The sequence below is a fragment of the Camarhynchus parvulus genome, chromosome 7 (assembly GCF_901933205.1).
Source record: "Camarhynchus parvulus chromosome 7, STF_HiC, whole genome shotgun sequence".
Classification (NCBI taxonomy): Eukaryota; Metazoa; Chordata; class Aves; order Passeriformes; family Thraupidae; genus Camarhynchus; species Camarhynchus parvulus.
Window position 1 is genome coordinate 25,762,331 of NC_044577.1, and position 22,448 is coordinate 25,784,778.

At 42.1% G+C, this 22,448-nt stretch overlaps 1 protein-coding gene across 2 annotated transcripts in view; it reads left to right on the forward strand.

Moving 5' to 3' along the window:
- The window catches only part of RALB (RAS like proto-oncogene B), a 47,541-nt gene that overhangs the window by 19,282 nt on the left and 5,811 nt on the right, over window positions 1–22,448 (forward strand). The window contains exons 1-4 of one of the 2 annotated variants that reach the window (XM_030952367.1): window positions 1,792–1,959; window positions 17,362–17,518; window positions 18,619–18,827; window positions 21,559–21,736. In XM_030952367.1, coding sequence (XP_030808227.1) covers window positions 17,405–17,518; window positions 18,619–18,827; window positions 21,559–21,736 — 501 coding nt within the window. In that variant the 5' untranslated portion in view covers window positions 1,792–1,959; window positions 17,362–17,404. Of the gene's footprint in view, window positions 1–1,791; window positions 1,960–17,361; window positions 17,519–18,618; window positions 18,828–21,558; window positions 21,737–22,448 lie in introns of those variants that run through there. The other variant, XM_030952368.1, reaches the window with a different exon arrangement.

Below are 22,448 nucleotides of genomic sequence, written 5' to 3' on the forward strand. Positions count from 1 at the left end.
AGTTTGACTTAGGAAGACAAACTGATGATGATGTAAGAATGATGTAAATCCTGTTGACTTACAAACAACATAGAAAATGTTGTTTCATTGAAAAGAGGAAAAATTCAGAAGATACTTCTTTTTTATGCAGTCCTGAAGTACTCAGCTGTTTCTCAGAGCCACACTACTTTTTTTTTTCTGCCTCTGCAACTCCTTTTTTCCAATTCCTAGCATTTTTTTCCTGACTCTGAAATTAGAGATTTTACTAAATCCCTTTCAAATTCCTCCTCCATGGTATTTAGCTTTGGCAATAGGCCATTGTTTCACCTATCACTTTTTTAAGGATGAATTTTTTTTGCATTTATTTTAAGTGACAGGCCTTTTTTATGCTCTCCAACTTGAAATGCAATTTCACCCAGCCATCAGTGGATAGAGCTAGAACGTAATTAATTCTTTCCCTTTCTCTTCTGCAGGAGAACACATAGAAGCCCAGTGTGAAAGCAGGGGATACCACAGTTACTTAACATATTCTGTCCAGAGGAGCTGAACCCCTCAGAGATCAGTGGTTATCATAATTTCCATTGTTTCCCAAAGTGGGTGTTATCATGAAAAGCATATTTTGCCAGAAGGAATAATTTTACCCAACATATTCACTTTTAAATTTAGTGAGTGGAATTCTAATAGGTCAACATTGAAGCCTAGAAAAATTAAGCAAATTAAAGCAATGAGAAAAGGTATCTTTTCTTTTGTAGCTGGCAAGATACACACCTGACTGTGTGATTAGTAACACTGAGATGGCCAGAGAGAATTTGGATGTGAGAACTGATAAAAAATTGAAATAATCACAGTATATACAGCAATAGCCATTACTTTGTTTTCCTGAGCAGTGGAAACTGCTCTGTGCGGCACACACGTGACAGTATTGCAGCTCAATGGTTTAATAAAGCACTCAGCACACCCATATGAGCCAAGTCAGGGACACTTCCATTCCTTTGCATTCTGACTTCAGACTTAATTTCTGCATCTATTGGTAGACTTTGCACTAAAATACGTGATGTATTTAAGACAGAGCCCTTCCTAACTTCTTCTCTTACCCCTGCGCTCAACTCTGGTGAGGCCACACCTCAAACCCTGTGTCCCGTTCAGGGAGGGCATTGAGGTGCTGGAGTAAATCCAGAGAAGGGCAACGAAGTGGTCTGGAGCACAGGTCCTGTGAGGAGCGGCTAAGGGAGCTGGGGGTGTTTAGCCTGGAGAAAAGGAGGCTCAAGGGGAACCTTCTCGCTTTCTTCAACTCCCTGGTAGGAAGCTGTAGCTGTGTAGGGGTCGGGCTCTTCTCCCAGACAACCAGGGACAGCATGAGGAGGACACAGCCTCAGGTGCACCAGGTGAGGTTTGGGGGACATCAGGAGGAAATGCTTCACAGAAAGGGTGATTTAACATTGGAATGGGCGGCCCAGGGAGGTGGTGAACTCACCGTCTCTGGAGGTGTTTAAGGAAGGGCTGGACGTGGTACTCAGTGCCATGGTTTAATTGACATAGTGGTGTTTAGTCATAGATTGGACTCGATGATCTCAAAGGTATTTTCCAACCTAAATGATCGTGACTCCTTTGGGTCAAACCGAGCCTGCGCAGCTCGGCACAGAGCTCGGGGGGCACAGACGGAGGCGACCGCGGGTCGGGCAGCACCGGCCCCTCACACGGCGGGGCCCGCCCCTCACGGCCCCCGCCAGCCCCGCCCCAAACCTGATTGGTTCAGGAACGCCACGTGACCAGCGGGCGGGCGCGCTCTCGCGGGGAGCCGGGCCCGGCGGGAGCGGCGCCGGCAAGGGCGGAAGTGCGCGGCGGGGTCGCTCGGGCGGCGGCGCTGCCCCCTGCATGAGAGCCGGGGCGCGGCGGCAGCGGGAGCAGCGGGGCCGGGGGGCACAGCCGAGACGGGAGCCGGGCTGGAGCCGCCGTGCCGAGCCGGGCCTTAGCCCCCAGGTGAGAGCGAGCGGCGGCCTCGGTATCCCCCACCCCAGCCTCGGGCCGGTTGGGGCCTCAGCTGTCCCGGCCCCGCGCCCTCGGTGAAGGCAGGCGGGAGTCGCCGTGTCCTGGCCGCAGCCTGGGGATGTGGCTGAGCCCCGCTGTGTCCGCGCTCTGCGGAGAGGGAGGGAAGGTGTCAGCGGCCGTGCGGGGCAGCCCCTCTCTCCCGGGTGTGTCGGGCGAGGGGAGCCCCGCGGCTTCTGCCCGGGGGTTCTTCGGCCCTGGGAGGGCACCGGGGCTGGGCGAGGGCAGAGCGGGGGCAGCCGGTGTCCGCCGGGCCTGCGCGGGAGCCGCAGTGGGAGGCGAGAGGCCCCGCTGGTGGATTCGGCCGCTCCTGCGGCTCCCGGTGGCGCTGGGCTGAGCTGGAACCGGGGTCCGCCGTGGCTCCTGTCCACAAGTGAGACGTGGGGGAGGGAGAGGGCGAGGAGGAGCTGGCCTTGAGCGTTAGTGCAGGCTGCCCTGCCTGCTCTTGGTGCCGTCGGATAAGTGATAACGTTTCGTCTGCGGGAGATAAACAGAGGGCTTGGGATGCTGGTGGTCTCAGCTGAGCCAGAAGTTCCTGGGGAGTGCTGTTTTATCTCTCTCTGCCCGTCTTTATCCTCCCCGCAGCCTTACCAGTGTAGATCTTGTAGGAAGGAAGGGTGGTGCCTGAGTGTGACCTTACCTGCAGAAGGGCAGGGAGGCAGGTGAGACAAAGCAGCCCAGTCATGTTTCCTGAACAGCTGGTGGAGGCCTAACTCGGTCATTCTGCTGGAGCCCTGTTGAATCGATTCTGTTTTGAGAGCAGGAGACTTAGCCTTGACTGTGCCTGGCTGTTTTCATGGTGGAAGGGAACAAGGACACTGCACCTGCACAAGGAGCAGCCTTGCCATTGTCAAAGCTGAAGTCTGCAGCCTGAGTAGTTTTGGGGTTTGTTTTTTTTTTAACTATTCTAACATTACTTCTCTGGTTCCAAGATCCTTGTTTCTCTTCTGAGGGCCAGGGAGATGCCTGTCCTCGTCCTCAGAGGTACATAATTTTCAAGAAAAGCTGTCTTTTTTTCTTAATGTCTTAAACACTACATGCCCCGACCCTCCACCTCCTACCCCCCAATTAAAGTGAGAATAGGATCGGAACCAGACTTGTGGGTCTTGCTTGAAGGCTGAAAATTTTTGTTGTAGAGAGTTTAATAGTAACGGCTCAATCTTACTTGACAATAGCATCTTTGCACTTATTCATGCATAGCAGACTTGTTAGAATAATTTTAACTACTTGGATTTTTGCTTATGATCAGATGATACCAACCTACCATGGTGAAATAATTTGCATTTCTTTCCTCTATTAAATACTTCATTTAAGACTAAAATAGCTTTCAGACTAGTCCTGTAAACAAGTTTCCTGTGTTAGACTTTTAGTAGTAAATTGTTTATTTTCACTTCTTTTGGAGTAAACCAACTTGATTCTGTTTTGCATGCCTGAAAGAAAGTGAAACCGACCTATTTTTGCTAGTGTTATGTATATACTGCAGAGGAATTTCTAGTCTAAAGATTTAGGTGGAATGCTTTACAAAAGCTCTTAACTGAAAGCTTAATTTGACCAGACAATATCCTTTCTTGGCCATCCTTTAAAACTCTCAAACTTGTCTCTAATTGTCAGTGCAGTGGTACTGGAAATCTCCGTAGAAGGGCAGTTGAGGCATTTTGATCAAATCAAGTCAGTAATGATGGGACACTGCCTGGACCATTTGGATGTGTACACTGAAATCCTGGATGGTTTATAGTTTCTGTGATCTAATGCCTCCTTTGGACTCAAAGTTTGTTCAGCTGTTTGATTTTGCACCTACTGTTGTTTGACCAAATGCTGGATAAAATTATTTGCTTCTCTAGGGAGTGTTGGGGTCCAAGCTTCACGTGGAACAAAATTGTCCTGTGAATGGAGCAGAAATAGCCACATGAAACAGTGGAACAAGCTCTAGCATCATGGTTTGGGAATCTGGTTCATAGTTTGTTCTTGTCCTGTAAACCTGTTCACTTTCCTTGCAGTGGATAATTGCACAGTAACTCAATCATTTCCTACTAACTAGATTCAAGCTCCATGTGACTGATTAAATGAATTGCTTTCTATTACACAACAGATTCATGTGAATTAATAGCCTCTCTTAGCAGGGGCACTGAGGGAGCCTGTTTCTCAAGACAGCTGTGCAGGCACTAAGCACCCATGGGAGTGCAAGTGCACACTGGTATCAGTCAGTAGGTGTCTTGTGCCTGTTGCTGTAGCAAGCAATTTGGGATGGCAGTAGTGGTGTCCAGGGATTTGAGTGAAAGGCAGTGGCTGGGGAGGCCCCAGAAGTAGAGAAATGTAGGTGCTTGATGCTTTTCATTCCCTGGGTGCCTGACTTCAAGTAACTTTGCATGGCTTACTTGGGAGATGAGCTGATCCTAATTATCAGCCAGGTTACGTAGCAATTTATATTCTCAAACTCATTCTGTCTTGAGTTGGAAATACTCTCCCACTGATAAAAACCTGCAGATTTTAGGTTTTCTCTTTTCATCCACCTTTGAGCCCCATGTCTCTGCTAACTGTCAAGAAGTGGTGATAAGATTCCATTGCTTATTGCCTGCTATTGCTTGGGAGCAGCAAGGTCAACAAACTGTCTTGGTTGTTTCACTCTCCTAGTGGTAATAGTCAAATTTGTGGCTTTTATTGTATGATTCAGTTGATGCTTGCTTCTTGATAAGAGGTTCAGAACATGTATTTTAAAAGTCCTTGCTTATAGCTGCTGTGGAGCAATCACTTTGTTGGTAGCTCTTTTAGCTCATTAAACAGAACTAACCAACTTCCTCCATGCCTGCCCCAGAAATATCAACTTGTCTTGTCATTTAAGCAAGATAAGTCTGCATAACTCATGCTTTATCTCTTCATGTTCTCCCAAATACTGCTTTAATAGTAATATTAGAGGATCTGTTTTGTCTCTTGTGCTTGAGATGTGCAAATGTGTTTTTCAAGACCTGTCAAAATGAAAGTCATGGAGTCTTGTAATGTGCGAATGTTATTTAGGCTGATGTGTATGTAGCTGCTCGATTCTTTATGGTAACAAGGTGCTTGCTTAGAACTTCAACTGTTTTCTGTGGAACCTTGAGCCCAAAGCCCTCTTTGCTGAAGCTGTTGACAAAGGAATAATGGTTGATTACATGAATATGTGACTTAATGGAAATGCAGTCCTGACTAGGAATCTTTGCTGGATCACAAAGACTGAAAAAATCAGTTCTGGGATTATAAGTATTTGTTAAAGACTTAATCCTGTCAACTGTTACTTTGTGAATTAGTGTTGCTGTCAGTTGAAGTGATTAGTGTGAAATGTTTTAGGCCACTAATAATGCAGCGAAACTCGAGTTTTTAATATGTTCTTCTTAAATTTGGAATGTGTCAAAACTAATCTGAAGGCAAAGCATAGAACTGGAAAGCTGAGAACATGCTGAGTTAAGCAGATGCTGTGATTTCTCTGGTTTCTGGCTCTCTCTCTATATTTTTACCTGTAGTGAAAGATTATTTTTCAGAAGAGTACTGGAGATCTAGACTTAGCCCCTATTTTGGGCATGGTAGATGGTTTCCAGCTTGGATTTAATATTGATACTTTTTTTTTCCAAGCTGATGGTTTGAATCACAGGTTTAACAGGAGAAATACTACTCTATAACAATCTTGTCTATAAAGAGGGATTCTATTACAAGTTTATACTTAACATGACAAAGCACTTTAAAAGATTATTTGTAGGAATAATCTACCTGAACCCTGGACTTCATTCTGCAGAACAAACACTAAAGCACTGAAGTGGCTTGTTTTTTGGTTGGCTGTTTTTTTTGTGTGTGGTTTTTTGGTTGTTTTTTTTTTTGTTTTGTTTTGTAGGTGTTTTATGCGGTTAGGGCTACCCTGCTCCAGAGGATGCTGTCTTGGGTACGAGTCTAAAGCAGACATTTAACAAGTGAAGTAGTTTTAGATCAAGTTGCATGCCAGTTGCCTCAGCTTTCCAGAAAAGAGATGGTTTTGCTAACTGGGGAAGCTGCTCTCTGATTAAAATGAATTAATTATAAAGTGTGTAGTGATCTGTGATACAGCCTTTCCACTGAACTGCTCCAGCTCCTGCAGTGAGAAACTCCTCTCCATGATGGTATTCTTCTGCTATTTAGTGTTCTTGGCTTACTGTGAGATCTCATTTTGGGTAGGTAAGGAATTCTCATTAGTGTACTCACCAAGAAGTCTCACTGACTGGCTTTTATGGCAGCTTTTTGCTTTTATCTACCATGTCATAAAATGGAATAGCCAAGAAATTTAAAGAAATGGTGTTTCAAAAGACAGCACCGGTTTCAAGCACACATTCCACTCTTTCTTTGCACTTTATCATGTTTTAAAACACAGTTCAAGAATCAATTTTTTAAACAATTCTGCAGGTGTTCAAAATTTAAAGTTTGTCTTATAAGGCAAACTAAATTCAAAGTAGGCTTTATTGATTGAATCTGTTCTGAAGTTTTAATGGAAGGAAACTAATTAAAAAAATTATTAGGCGGACCAGTTAGTGGTGATACTGTGCATCTTTATAGTATAAGATAAAGTTTCTAATAAAGTATTAGTCATGATGGATTTGCTTTAAGTTTTCTAGCTCTGCTGTACTACTTGTGCAAGTTGAAAAATGAGCCTTTCCACGGATAAGATTTGTAGCAACTGCATCGCTGGGCACAGACTTCACTTAAAGTTGCTGAGGCTGAAGTCACTAATGGAGACTGCCTAGTCCAGTGGTCCTGCTGACTGCTACTCCTGACCCATAAGCTGGCTCATGATCATCTCTAGGCAGAGCTTTGTGTACTTCAGCTTTTCTGATGGGAAAGACAACTCTCCTGCCTTGCCAGTCTGTCCTAAAGAGCCTGTAGCCATCCACACAGCTGCACTGTAGCCATGAGAGCTATCCCAGCTCATCTCTGTGGTCCCAGTGAGGTTCTAGCCCCTGCAGCTACACACAGACCCCAACATCTCCAGCTCGTTCCCTGTACTGCATGCATTAATGTATGGCAGCCCCCTGTTGTGCTGATTTCCCAGGAAAGACAGGAGCTCTGGGATGAGCTGGCTGTGTATCAGAATAGGGTTTTTTTTTTTTTTTTTATTCTGGTTAAGTGCTCTGCAGAGATAGGAAATGTCTCCAGGAGCACACAAGAATAAATGCACAGTTTATATTCTGCACTAGTTCTGTATGTTCATGTGACCCATCATTTGCTAGGTCATAAAGGGAAGTGTCCTGAGCTAAATGTGTCCTAATTCTCTGTGTTGAAGTCAAGTGGTTCTGAGTTAATAGTCTGCCACCCAAACCCAGAATTACCAAGCATGTTATATTGTGCCACTCTTAATTCTACAGCACTCTGGAGGCTGTGTTGAAGAGCATGCATTTGGCTGTAAATGTTTTTTTATAGTGGTAGGCACAGCATTCTATGAGGGAGACCAAGGATAGCATTTCTCCCATAAGTAAAGCTCTCCACAGCTTTTTAGTCTTCTTAACTATAAGAATACTGAAATTGCATAAGACCCCTCTACTGGTGTCATAATCCAGTTCCCATTTGAAGATAGAAATACTGCTTTTGGCTTTGATGTAAAGTATGTGAATGCAGTAGTCTGAAAAACTGTCTGTTATTGAAAACATTTGCTCCTAGTCCAGTAGAAAGGCAGCTTCCTGCATGTACAGAATACCTTGGTATGGTATTCTCTACCTCATTGGGGAAACTGGAGTAAAGAAATCAATTTAAAGGTGACTTAACACAGCAGCTGAATTATGGGTACTAAATGTCACTATTGTTGTTTTGTGAGATGTAAAAGCATCGATTGAAAAGATGGAGGGAAAGGTTCGGTGCTTGACACATGTGTGATGTTGCCTGATTGAGGGAGCTTAGTGACTCACTGTACTCATCTGTGAACCCTGCAGTGAAGTCAGTGAAGTGCTTAAAATAGTGGAAGTACCTTCACAGGCTATAGGAACTGATCCCTGAGTGCTCCTAGGGAGCTGGGATTCTGTGGTTAAGAGTGAGCTCAGGATGGGGGATTATTACTTGCCTGTCTGCCTCAAACGTGGTCTCAGCAGTGGCTTGCATTTCCCCAAATGGAGATGTGAGCATGAGATAGTAAGTTCAGTTTGTGAGCAAGGAATGTGAGCAAGCAGTTGAATGGGCAGAGACAGTTGCTTCTGTGGGTATTACCTGAATAACGTTTGGACTTGTGACTTACCCCAGACATCCAGTTCGCTAGGGAAGCATGATCTAGTGAGGTGAATCCTTTGGGGAAGCAACAGTAGCAGCTTGTGGTCTGTCTGCAGTATCTGGTGCCATGTTTGTGAGACCAATGTGCTGGATCTGACAGCCCCAGGACTGGGTAACAGTAGTGAGAGCTCCTGCAACTCTGTAGCACACTTCTCACGGAATGGGCATTTGTTGGAGTTTGTGAAATGAGTGGTGATGACTTTCTTGCGGATTATATAGCTGCAGCCTTTTCAGTGAGGTAGCCGAAACATGTTGTAACCTCGTACCGAGGTAAGATTTTGGTTATTTTGAGCTCTAGAGTGCCGCTTAAGACACTGATTGTGTGCTCTGACATGTTTGACTTGGCTGTTGTATTTGTTAGGTTCTTGGAGATCCCGTTAAAAATTGGTATGAGATTACCTATCTGAAGCATGTCACCACTGTCTCTTAGTGCTTTGGTGGACTTTGTGTATGCTGTGTATCAAAGGCAGCCATGTTTCTGCATGGGTGAGCTTCCAAAGGAAGTGTAGTTGCAATACACTTTGCAAGTCAGTGGGAGTGAGGCTGTTGAGCAAGTCTGTTGCCTGAGTGTCACTTTTCTGGTATGAGCCAAATTAACTAGTGTGAACAGTGCTGTCATAATTCACCCTGAGTAATTAGGCAACTAGACTGTTATCACCACAGTGACAAACTCTTAGCATAGTAATACTGATTTATGGTATTAACTTGGTCTTTGTACTTGTAGAAGAATTCTGACAGATTTTCTAGCAAGATCTTGCAGGGTAAGAGCAACATGGTAGATCCTTCTCTGCTGTAGTCTGTCTGCAATGTGTCTTCTGGGTGTTAATATTAGACTTGGAGGCTTTCTGAAAGTGCTTGGAGAAGTCTGGCTAGATATCTCCCTACAGAAGAAGCGGTTTTAGCTGTAATGGCACTACTGTCTTACGACTTTCACTCTGGGTAACACTATCTTGCTGAAGTACAGAGTATATTCTGTCTGGTGCTACATGCACCCTACTAGCTGCTCTGTACTGAGTAATAATGAAAATCATGTGGAGAGTGGTTTCTTACTTATTTCCTCATAAAACTCTGTGTAACTATGATGCTTCCATGCTATCTGTGCAACAGTGAGGCAGTTATTATAACTGTGCTGCTGACATGCAATGACAATCTCTTGATGCTGTTGATACCTGGCTATTAAGAGCATTAGCTTTATAGCATGACATCGAAACCTTATTTACTTATATATAGATGTATGTGATTTTTTTTTTTCAGGGGGGTGGGAGAGGGTGCTTTAGAAGCACTATTGGAGGGAAGTCCTTTTTCTTCTCTGAGCTACTACTCACAAACAAGTTACTTGGCTGTTTTTCTTTCACTCTGATGGAATTCTAAAAATTAACAGTCAATCAAAACCAAGCAAACAACAACAACAAAAAAATCCCTGAAAAAAAACCCTGAAAAAACAAATTCAGATATTTAAGTTCCTTAGGAACAGGGATATGTGTTTGCTTATATTTAACTTCAGCCTAAGATCTGAGTTTTAAAGGGTTGCTTTAAAGTGCTGCTCTTCTGAGCAATGGTTCAGACTGATTCTTTCCTGTGACTAAATCTTTGAAGGTTGCAACCTTGCTACAGACTTGCGCAGGATTTAGTTCCAGTTTTTCTTAGACATCAAGATTATTCTTAGCAAGGTTGTTGGCTTGAGATTACTACTGATGTGTAAGGTAATATCTGTCTATTGGTAATGAGTAATCTAGAATGGTCCTGTACTGAATGATGTGAGAGGGCATATATTTAAGAATTTCATCTGGTAAGTAAATGCAAGGTAAATGCTGTCAGATTTGCTTTCCAAGCTGCACTGATGCATCTCTGAAAACTTGTAGGAGTTAAGCTGTGCTTGGCAAAGGTGGAGGGGATTGTGGGGAATGTGAGTATATACAGGTATTGTGTACTTAAAATGGATCACTGTTGAGGTGGTCCAGATGTAAACAGAGCCTTGAAAGATGGAATTATCCAAGTCTAGCTATAAGCTGTTGGAAAGAGCAGCGTGCTAGACTTTGTAAGTTGCAAGGACAATGATCAGTTAAAGGAGCAGTGCACCTAGGTGTCTCTTGTTCTTCCTGTTCTACATAATAACTGTAGGTGCCAAAAAATATTTTGTATACTAAGTCCAGTCTTGTCAAAATCACTTGATCTTATTAAACATTTTTAGTCTAAGTGAAGAGCTGGAGATGGCTATTCATGCAAATGTGTGGAACAGTGAAAAGTATGGAGACCAGGGTCACTAGTAAGAATTCTTAATCCTAATTGGCTGATATCCAGTGACTGGATGTCTGATGCTATTGATACTGTTGGAATATTTTAGTGTGATATCTATGTCCTCTTCATGCTTGCAGAGAGGGCTCCTGATCACAACTATATTAAAAATACTGGTTTTATACTCCCTGTGATATTTTCCAGATGAGCAAGTCTTAGGGACCCTCCTGCAGTACAAGTTCATCTCACAGTCTGTGGTCTTTCTTATTATGGATGCTAACACTCCAGTCTGATTGTTTTGATGAAAAACAATTCTGAATTGAAATGGTTCTTCAGTCTGTGCCTGTCATTTCCCCAGCCTTGTAGGAGATGGAGAACAATGACCTGGCTTCAGGTTCTGGTTTAACCTTTAACTGCTGTAACAAAGTGAACTTGCTAGTCCTGGTCTTGCTTCATGTGTCTGTTAGCAGTGTATACGTAGCTCCTGCCAGAGCATGTTTGTGACAGCCAATATCTGTAAGTGTACACACAATTCTGGGGGATTTAGGCAGGATTAGTAACTAATAATAATTGCCTGAAACTGCTGTAATGTAACTTTCAGTGTATGAAGTAAATGTATTTATTCTGAGTTTTTTCCTGTAAGATTTAGGGACATAGTTGTTGCCACTTTGAACAAGAATCTAGCCAATATAAAGAGGTTAGATCCCTTCACGTGTACAGAGTAAAGTAGTTCCTTGCTTTAAATTCTTACTTTTCATCCTGATATTATAAAGTTTATTAAGTTTCCAAAATGTGTTTTGAGTTTCTTTTCCAGTGCCCTTATTGTGGCAACTGCAAGTCCTACTAGTAGATCTTGGGGAGAGAAAATACCTGATTACCAAAAGCAAATCTGAGGTTTGGGTTTCACTCCAGGGCTCAGCCTGGCCACTGCAGCAGAGTGGTGGCTGCCCCTTGTCTGAGGAGTGAATTGTGATCAGGGCCAGGGCACTGCCCTGTTTCTGCAGCAATATAAGCAACTGCTTGGCTGCTAAACCTTCTTTGGCCTTAGCTGTTCAAACTCCCTTCACATCAGCACTGAGGCATGTGTGGCCTTGCAGATGTGAGTGGCAGGCCCAGTGGGCTGTGCTGAATGGCTCTGCTGCAGGAGGGGATGGGCTGGAACAGCCAGGAGCAAGAAAGAGGGGACTGAGAGGCAGGGGATGGTGATGGCAGCATTGGGTGATACAAATGGGGACTGCAAAAGTACTCCAGTATGCTCTGGGAGTTATCTCAAGCTGAATGAATTCTTTGATCCAATTAAACATGGCTCAGAAAAAATCTATAAGCACAACTGAGAAGGTAGAAGTGTCCAAGCATTACATGGGGAAGGATATGAGGATATCTCAGGCAGGAATTTCTACCAAACACATCATGATCTCTGTTTAGCTTGGAAACCATTAACTGAATATATGCCAAGAGGTAAGATATTAGCACAGCAAAAGAGGACAGAGTAGCATTTGTAATTTTTCAACCTGCATATCCTAAAATTTTCAGTGACATTAAATAGGCCACTTAATCTCCAATGGGGTTTTTTAGTTGAATTACCAGTTGGAGCATTTACAGTCCATTGAAATCTAATGGAATTTCAGTACTTAAATATTTTCTGGGCAACCTCAGAATGGGTGAGGAGCTCTTACAGTTCATAGCTCAGTGAGATTGTTAATTAGTTTTGTGATCCAGGGAATTTCTGTGACTGCATTCTTATGGGCATATCACAGAACCAAGCACTTCAAAGCCTCTAATTCATATTCTGATAAATGAGGATCACTAAAATACCGTTGCAAAACCTTGCTCTTTCTGTGCTGGCTTTTGATGACATCATATTTAAGTCTTTATAATAGGTTGAATACCCAGATTTTCCTTTAAAAGTAGGTATCTGAAGGGTTTAACAAAGCTCCTCTGTCAAGCTATTGGGCTAAGAGTTTCTAGAATCCTGTTTAAAAATCCAAAGAATGGCTGCTTTCAGTGGCAGGATAGCAATGAAAAGAAATGTCCAAAGATATCAGCTGCACAGCAAGAGAACAAGGGCTGATCTCAGCAATTTTGAGCTTAGAGCTTTATTTCAGTTTTAAATCTCAAACTGAATGGAAGAACTAGCAGCAATTCCAATTAAAGCCTTTGGAGGGTCTCAGATTCTTTTATTACAGCAGCAGAATATTTATTGGAAAACAGGTAGATCTTGTTTTTTTTTTTTCTCATGTACTTGGATGAACTGTAGCAAAGTTTCTTGTGAAGTGACAAGAGTGTTTTTCTCAAGTGTTCTGCAGCTGTGGTCATCTTAATGCATGTGAAATAAACGGGGATGTGAAGGTGTGGTCTGATTTGAAATACATGTAGTTATTCAGTCATAGTCTTTGAATCTTGGTGTTAGGTAAACCAGTCCTGTTTGTAAACTGTGTTCTGAGCAGTTTTACTGTTTAGGTTGAGAGGGTGGAGAAAAAGCAGTTTACTCAGGTGTTTATAAACAATTGCCTTGAAGTGCTCAGTTTCAAGAATGACATAACATTGTTCAGGGGGCTTTAGTTAACCTGCAGGAAAAGTAATTAAACAGATAAGGGAAGGCTGAAATAGCTGGTAAGTTTAGGGTTAGATATCTTACACTGAAGGTGGCATGGTTTGATTGTGCATAAGGCTGTGTGTTACCTATTATAGAATAAATGCAGTGTTAGCAGGTCAGTGGCTTAATCCTTATCTTTGAAAACACATAAAACAGGTAATTCTATTTTCTTGAAGAAGAAAGACTGCTAGAAAAAGTTTATTCTTTGTTTGTAAAGTTTATTCCTTGCTAGACGTGGCATCTGTCTAGCAGTTTATTTCAAAGCAGGGTGACTGGTAACCAGAATGAGCCACCTCCCTACCTCACTTCCCCAAATAAACTTTCAGAAGGTTTGGGGTGTGGTGGGTATTTTGTTTGGTTGGTTGGGTGTTTTTTTGGTTTTTTTGGTTTTTTTTAACACCTTATGACACTTAGCATATGAAGTTCAACATGGTGTCATCAAACCCGAGGGTAAAGTGACAGATGGAAATTAAATAGATTGACTGACTCTCCAATGGATTGCTTCTTGTCCTGTCAGAGGAGGGTGAATCTTGCTGGAAAGTAAACTGTGCCCAAACAACAAGAGCAGTAGGGGAGAGAAGGCATCTTACCACAGCATTAGGTATCTTGTCTGGACACCTATTCAAGAACATGCTCTTCAGCGTATGCAATAAGACCCTTTGCCTTAAATCTGTGCTCCTTAAACTGAAGGGATTTGAGTAAAAGCAACTGCAATTGTCATAGGTTCTTCGAGACACTGCTCCTTTTTTTGAGAAGTGATTGGATTTCCCAAGACTTGGTTTTCTGTGAACAGATGAGTTAATGTCAGTGTCTTCGCTGCCTCAAGGATGCCTAATGTACGGAATAGGAAGCAAATTCATCCTTGCCTACTGAGAGATAACAGAGGAGAGAGCTTTCACTTGTGTTAATAGATTTTGGGGTTTTTTTACTTTTTTTAACCTCAAGGAACTGTTAGATGTGAGCTTTGAACCATGTTGTGTAAACTGTTTCTTGGGCTGCAGAAGTGGAGATAAAAATAAACAAACAGTTGGCTACAATGCCTTCTCTTGTTGTTTCATTAGAATATTCCCATTATAGTCTCACCATGCCCCTTTCTGAAGCAGTGATGTGCTGTCGGCCTGTTCTGTAAGCACTGGTACTTCTGCACTGATACTGACTGTGTTAATCCTGTGTCACACTGCTTCAGCCCTGCCTTGTCCTCTCTTCTTGCCTCCTCACTGCCTGGCTGTTCTGGAGCATGGCCCCCTCTGATGCCACCAGAGAGGAGCTGCTTTGTGTGCAGCTTCTGGGACTCACTGAGTGCACACTGCACAGGGTCTGTGTTGTGACCATACTGCTGCATTCACAGGGTCCCTGTAGTCCTCATCCTCTAAAATACTGGATTGGCACTTGGAACAGCTTTGCAGGGAAGATCAAGTGCCTTGGCCATGAAGAGCTTTAGATGCAATCAAACTGTAAAGTTTCATGTTATTGGATGGATTTTGTTTAATATTATACTTTGATTATGAGTCAGGTAATAGTGTAAGGCTGACCTTGCAGTTTCTACAAGCCATTGTTGGGGTGGAACAGAGAAGGAAGGATTGAAATACTCTCTCGCTTACCTTTATGATGAACTCAAGGTTGTTGGTATTTTTCCTAAAATACAACTATTCATTTACCATGACCATGTAAAGATGTGGTATTTGTATTGACAGAAAGAAAAGTCTTTTCTCTTGGCTATTGGTAAATTATGTTTTTATTGCTGTTGCATAGCACAGTGGACTTAGTGCTGATGCCTATTACATATTCCTAAGTTTGTGATGCCAGAAAAATGTCTAATTTGAAACCTTTGTATTAGATAATACAACAGTTACAACAATGTTAGGATGTCTGATAAAAGAATACTCACAGGTTAAAACCAGTCACAACTATATGAAAAGTAGCTAAGAGTCACACTCCAGAAAGCAGCTTATCTACTACTGTGAAAGCCAGACTACTCTTGAGCTAGGACAAAACAGCATTCTCTACAATTTAAGAGCAGGCTGTGTTATTTCTAGAACACTTAAAAGTCCCTGAACTATCTCATTGTGTGGCCAATCTGTAGCCCTTGTTTTTTGAATATTTATGTCCAGGCAAGGTGAATTCTAGTTTATCATCTGTAGACCATGTGGACAATAGGCAAAGCAACAACTTCTGAAGTTTGGGTGCTGCCTGTTGTGTTTTTTCACATTTCCTTGGCAGGGAAACGTTCTCTTCCTCTCTTGCCTGTCTGGTGACCAAGAGTTAAAAATTAGTCTCTGTGGCAATGGCTGAATTCACTGTCCTCAACAAATGTATGTTTGTGCTGTACAGGGAGAACCTATGGAGAAATAGGAATTGTCACGCCCTATTTCTGTACTAAGGAGTGTCCTGGATGAGGGAGCTGATGTATAACATAATAGAGAGGATTACCAGAGGAAAATATCTGTCTTCACTTACCAGTGTTTATCCCAGAATGAGCACTTAACGATGATTAATTTGCATTGCTGTACTAAATGTATGTAGCAAACAGGTGTGAGTAAAAAAAACTGTGCATGGAAAAATACTGCTGCTCAGATGTTTGAAAATGCTGTCCTGAGGGCACTTCTTGATTGTTGGCCTGTTTGTTCTTGTATGCATGAGTCAATGAGAACTTAGTTTGATTTGTTGCTTTTCAGAATATCAAGTCATGACAGGGGGAAAAAAAGTCACTATCAGTGTACTCTAAGGGCAATTGTCCAGACTGGGCATGGAATTGTCAGTCTCAGAACACAGGGCACATAAACTGGATTGCTTGGAGCAAACTGCTTTCAGGGAGAGCTTTGCACTGGACAGTATCCAAAGGTCCCTTTCCAAGATAAATAATCCTATGGCATGTTTGTAGGCTGATGATCCCTTAGTCTCTTGTTAATTTTCTGTAGGCCAGCTGCTTGTCCTGAAGCTTTTCTCAATATACTACTGAGTAACTTCTACTGTTGGCCTTGTGTTTCCATTCAGTAGCACTTGCTGGTGTTGCAGTGTTTTTCTAGAGTAATTGTGTCCAGGTAAATTTGAGACTCCTGGAAGATCCATTGCTTCTGTGCTTCTGGAATAAAGTGTGCTGCTATAAATCAGAGCTGGTACAGCCACTTCCTGTAGCAGTGTTTTCTGAATGGTCTGCTGGTCTCCTTACAGCTCTCTGCCAGGATATGAATGGGGTTTTGGGGTCCTTTGTGGTGCTCCAAGGACACAAGAATCTCTATCCTGCCATCTACCATATACACACCATGTATCTGAAATATTAATATTTGGGATTAATATTCTGTGTGGGAATCCTGACTGGTGACGCATCTTTGTTTCACTTATTTCTGCTTTTATCTTCAGTGTGCTGTCCTTAGAGATGCTGCTCTGTGCTAATCAGTGTGGCAGCTGCTGCTTGTGCTTCTGGTACAACTACTGTGTCCAACTACTCTTAAAAAAACCCAACCAACCTAAAAAAGAGGCAGTATTATTTTTAAGGAGCCTCCAGTATTTAATTACTAGGCTCACATAATACACAAACAGAGGCTTGTTAGCTAGGGTTTGTTTATTGAAGCTTACTCCTTTATGGCTTAGCAACATCAGGAGGAGAATAGGAACTGAGATTTTTTTGCAGTAAAGCATGATTTTTTTTCCTAAGCAAATTAGATTTGCAGCATCAAAAGGCAGGAAGAGTGTAAAATAAATGGTAATGCCATGTCATGAGTCTTTTCTGCTAGGATCTTTTGCAAATTGTTCCTGCCAATTTACTGTGTATCTCTGCTGTTTTCTTAGCCTACGTGGGGAGAAGATCAAAAGCCAGATTTCTGCCTATGAGCAGATCTAAGGTATAGCTGTATCAACATTAAAGAAATATTTTAGAAAGGTGTAATGCCTTATAACAAGAACAATAAAAACCACTTAATTTCATATCTTTTGAGAAAGAGTGGGTTTTTCTTTAGAATCTGCTCTAGATACTAGTCTTGTAGGCTGGGTTTACAAATTAAGAGTAGCTAGTTAGAAACCTTTGGCACTTCTATTCATCATACAGTTGTCACAAATAGAAGGCATTTGTTTTAATACCTTGTCCTACTCATACTTTAGGCATGGTTTGCATGCCAGTGCTTTGGAGTGGCCCATTCTTTAGGCTTGCAGGGCAGGGTTTTAATCTGGTCTTTCAGCACTTGTGAGACACTTTACCTGCATACTACCCTGATGTCACCAATGTCATGGAAGGGTGACTGTGCTGCTTCTCTCTGCAGATCTGATTGGTTGCCTGGCACTTCGTCTGTGGCAAGCAGGACAATGGCTGCCAGCAAGAGCAAGAACCAGAGTTCCTTGGCCCTCCATAAAGTAATTATGGTTGGCAGTGGAGGTGTGGGTAAATCTGCCCTCACACTTCAGTTTATGTATGATGAGGTAAGTAACTTTGGTTCAGCTTCTCTAAAGCACATATTCTTAGGGCTTGCTAAGATTTTTTTGTGGGACAGGGGAACTAAATGTGATGAGCAAAAGACCTGATGACCCAACTGGCAGGAGCAGGATGTAGAAAGCTGGGAGATGTGTCCTCTGGGAACATCTCTCGCTAAAGGTGACAAAATTGATGCTTATTTGTGAAAGAAATGTCTTCAGTTCAGAAGTCATGCATAATGTATGGGTGCTTGTGTACAGAAGCTGTTACTACTTGGAGTTGAACTTTAATTTTGTAATTTAGGTCAGCTAAGGCCAAAATCAGAAGTAAACGTTCTAGCTCATTGTGAGCCAGGTGATGAAGTAGGCATGTTCATAGCACGAATTCTTCCATACTGATTTACAGGAAGCTAGATTAGGCAGCCCACACTAGTATGTGAAGGAATACATGATCCTGTAGCTCAAAAGTTAGTATTTATCTATAGGTTGTCCACACATACTATAGTAGTGTAAGTATCTGAACATGATGTGATCATTAATGAAAGCCAGCCAGCTTAATTTGGCTTAATTGTTGTGTTCTGAGGCTGAGAGGCTCTTTACCTCTCTACTTCTCTGCTGGATGTGTGCTGTTGAACTAAGTTGAACTGGCAGTGGCTTTACGGATCTGATCCATTCTGAATGGACTAAAGTATGTGCCTGTGTAATTATGGAACAGGCTTTCATGCTCAGCAGCTGGATGCTCTAATCTACACCTGTTAAAATACCTGTTCCTGAAGTATATTCAAATGCATTTTCTTAAAGTGGGAGGTCTAGATAATGCCAGCACATTGCTTAACTTATACTGCAGCTCTGTTCTTAAATTGTACTGAAATTGCTGACAGTGTTCTGTGTAGCAAAACTTGACTAGGCAAATTGGCTCTTTGATGTATGAAGGGCTTAAATAATTTCCTTTTAATAGTAATACTGAAAAAAAGTGGTGGAACTTAGTGGCTGACTGAATTATGAGAAGGTTTTGGGGAATTTAAATGTCACAGAAGTGAAAGAAGGAAGATAGACAAATACTGAGACTGTTTGACAGTAATTCTAAACACTGATCCCTTTCTTGTCAGTTTGTAGAAGACTATGAACCTACCAAGGCTGACAGCTACAGAAAGAAAGTAGTTCTGGATGGTGAAGAAGTTCAGATAGACATTCTGGACACAGCAGGACAGGAGGATTATGCAGCTATCAGAGATAACTATTTCCGCAGTGGGGAAGGGTTTCTTCTTGTCTTTTCAATAACAGAGCATGAATCCTTCACAGCAACAGCAGAGTTTCGGTGAGTAGTTTCTCTCCTAGGCAGGGGAAGTTATCCAGTTCCTATGTTGCTCTGACAACCCTGCCTAAAAGCTACAGCTTATTCTTTGTCTTTTACCATTTGATCAATAAAAGTGACGCCTGACCATTTTGCTCTCAGTAACTGGTAACCCAAACCACAGTATTCAGCCTCTGGCTTTAGTCATCTTTGTGCCTGCAACTTACCAAGTACACTATGCCAGCAGCAACTTCAGGCAAGTAACAGATTCTTGGACTCCTAAAACAGGCATATTCCAGCCAATTTTCAGTCTTCATGGATGTGAAGTTTAATTATCTTAGAACAGTACTTCTGGAATTAAGTCTGTCTTTTGGCCAGGTTTCAGACACAGTATTGCTTACTGCTAGAAGCAGGTGCTCTAAGGAAGGGAAGGATTAGCCTCCACTCTCAGGTATGGATTGGTGCCAAACAAGGGTTGGCAGCCAAACATTGCTATTGTAGGCAGACGTATTCCTAGAAAGACACAGGGTAGTAGTAAGCACTTCCATTTTTCTTCTTGGGATTAGCAGTTCTGATTAAAAATTGGCACTAGATTGACCACAGAAACTGCTTGTGTAGTATGGGGGGTAAATAGAAAAGGATTTAAACCACTTCTCTGGTTTTAGAATACATGTAGCCACATTCTTCAGGGCAAGTGTTCTAACTCTTTTTGATGATACCTGTTGCCTCAGTAGAAGGTAAACCAGAGATTGCCTGGAATAGCTATATAACTTGAAGGAAAACTTCCCAAAGCATAGGGAAAGTTTAGGAGTTCCTTATGCTTCTCAGAATAAAAGCTCTTTATCAGTCTGCCTTATGTTCCCTTTGCTTCAGTGGTACAAGGTTAACAGATACTAACTGGTAATGGAAGTGCTGTAACTGAGGACACTTCTAGGTTTTTCTTAAAGCTAAGGCAAACTCCCCTTGCACTCCAGAACTTACTATATCATACTCTTTCAACAGTACTGAATGACCACAGAATCTTTCATGAGGTATAAAAATACTGGTCCTTCCTCACATAATACTTCTATGACTTTTTTCTGCTTCAGAAGGCTGACAGTCATGGGACACACAAGCAGAGCTCAGTTTACTCTAACTGGAGCTCTGAAAGGAGCTAACAGTTCAACTGTTACAGGACTGCAAAACTGAGTACTAGGACTCTTCCTAATGTAAGATGGAAGAAAAGGTCAGGTAACACTCAAAGAACTCAAAGAAAATGAGACAAGTGGAAGCAATTGGGTTTGGCTTACGTGCCTAAGTGAAATATAATGTTAAACCCAAAGTTTAAGGTTTTGAATAGAAGACAGTAGGAGTATTTATTTTGGCCATTTGGTTTTTTTGTCAGACTTCTTTAACTAGGTTAACGGTGTGTTGGTTCAAGATTCCAGCACAGCAAGACAATGAAAAAGCAGTGCTAGCCCTGAAGATGGGCAAGAAGGGCCTAAGAGCTTTGTGATGCAGAATCTCCTACTTTTCAATGGTTCAGAAGTAAAACAAATAGTGAAATTAGTTAAACGGAATATTTAGGCTCGCATTCAAGAACCAGCTCCTTGGTCCAGGAAGGTGTGGAATGGGTAGTATGAGTCACCAGCATCCCAGGCCAAACTGCAGAGTGGTATTATTTACTGCAGATCAAAAGGCTCCAGAATCCTAATGCTGTGAAAAAGTTGAATGCTGAACAAACTATAGGCTTGTCTTTAAACCCTAGCTCTCCTGCTGATGCTATGCATTCAGTGTTTGCTTTCAGTGCCTCTTTAATCTGAAAATGTGTGAAGATGCAGTTAAATGCAACAGCAGATTGTCTGCTTCAGTGTTAATGCTATTTTAGAGTCTCGTGTACTCTCCATACATTGTTATTTTGTAAATGGAAAATGCAGGCATCTGAAGTAGTGTGGTGACTCGGTGAGATGAGAGGGTGTAGCACTGTGTTCATGCCTCGTTTAGCTCTTCTTCATAACTATTTAAAAATAGTTTAGAGTGGTAGAGTCCTTCCAGCATCCTAGATGGACAGCAGCTTGTGTCAGTCTGGTTTCAGCTTGTGTTTTACCCCAGTAAAGAACAGACTGAGACTGGTATGTAACATCACTCCATCTCCTTTCCTGGACGCTGGTACACCCTCTTAGCATGACAGGTTAATGCTGGCAGTTGAATATCATCCTGGAGTCTGTGAAGGAGGAAGGTTGCTAGCATTTTAGTTCAGAATTGTATAGTAACTCTCTCCTTTGGGTAAAGTTTAGGTAGCCATTAGGAATGATCTCTGCCAGTTACTGGGCTGTTTGCAACCTACTGCCTTGGCAAAGACTTGGTGTTGCCCAGACCTATATAGAGATATGATGCAGACTGAATTAAAGATGGTGACTGAATGCCAAGGTGGAAGTTGGCAAACATGACACTTGTACTCTTTTCCTCATTCAAATGTGAACTCCTGCTGCCAGTTGCTCTTCTGCCATAGTCTTCTTCTTTCCTAGGGCCTGATTACTCACTAACTAAATAGTAAAACTGCCTTCCTGGAAGTGTGAGGCTTTCAGTAGTGTAAAGCCCATAGCATTACTATGCTAATCTTGGAATCATTTTAGAGTGTGTGTCCAACTGTTGGGAAATACCCAGTTGTAAGCACTAATAATGTGCAGACCACTTGATCCACTCCACATAAGTGTGAGAGTTTTGTTGCTACTACTAACACAGATATTTTTATTTTGAATACCTCATGCCTTAGGGAACAGATCCTGCGTGTGAAGGCTGAAGAGGATAAAATCCCTTTGCTGGTAGTGGGGAACAAATCTGACCTGGAGGAGCGTAGACAAGTGCCTGTAGAAGAGGCTCGAAGTAAGGCAGAAGAATGGGGGGTGCAGTACGTAGAAACCTCTGCCAAAACTCGGGCGAATGTAGATAAGGTAAGAGAAATGACATCTGCTCAATTAGATCATCACTACTCATTTAGTAGCTGATTCTTGCTGGGACAAAAGCAAGTCCACAGTTTGGTTTCTGAAGGCCTAGTTTATTAAAAAAATACCAAAACCCAATGAACTTACTGGAATGTGTGCATTTAGGCACATACCTAGCTTAAGGGAACCTGAGATCTGGAACAAGTTAATGCTATTGTCTTGTTTTAACTGTTTGTACCTGAACCAATAGTTTTTCAATAGTCCTTTGGGTAAATGGTTCTAAGGATTCCCTAAGTATGTTATTTTGTTTGGTAGGGTGTGTCCTTCTTATAGCACCAATAAATAACAAGCTATGGACAATTAGAAATTGTTCTCCCTTCCCTATAAAGCTACATGTAATGTGGTTAATCTTAAAAAATTTATTTTTGTTTTCTGCCAAGACTACTTTGAATTGTGAGAAGAACTTTTTGCTGTGTCCCTGTTCTGTTTTGACTTGTCCTTGGTAGTATAGGACAGTTATTCTGCTGATGTTTTCTTGCATAAACAGTGGTGGTGGGATATTCTAGAAGAGAAATGAATTATGACTATAGAGTGTTTGTCCTGTATAGAGGAAAAATCAATTTCAGTCATCCCCTTTATTTTGTTTGTAGTGAGGAGTTCTTGAAGAAAAGGGTGTCGTTTTACTTCACCAATTCATAGAAGATTATATGAAATTACTGTT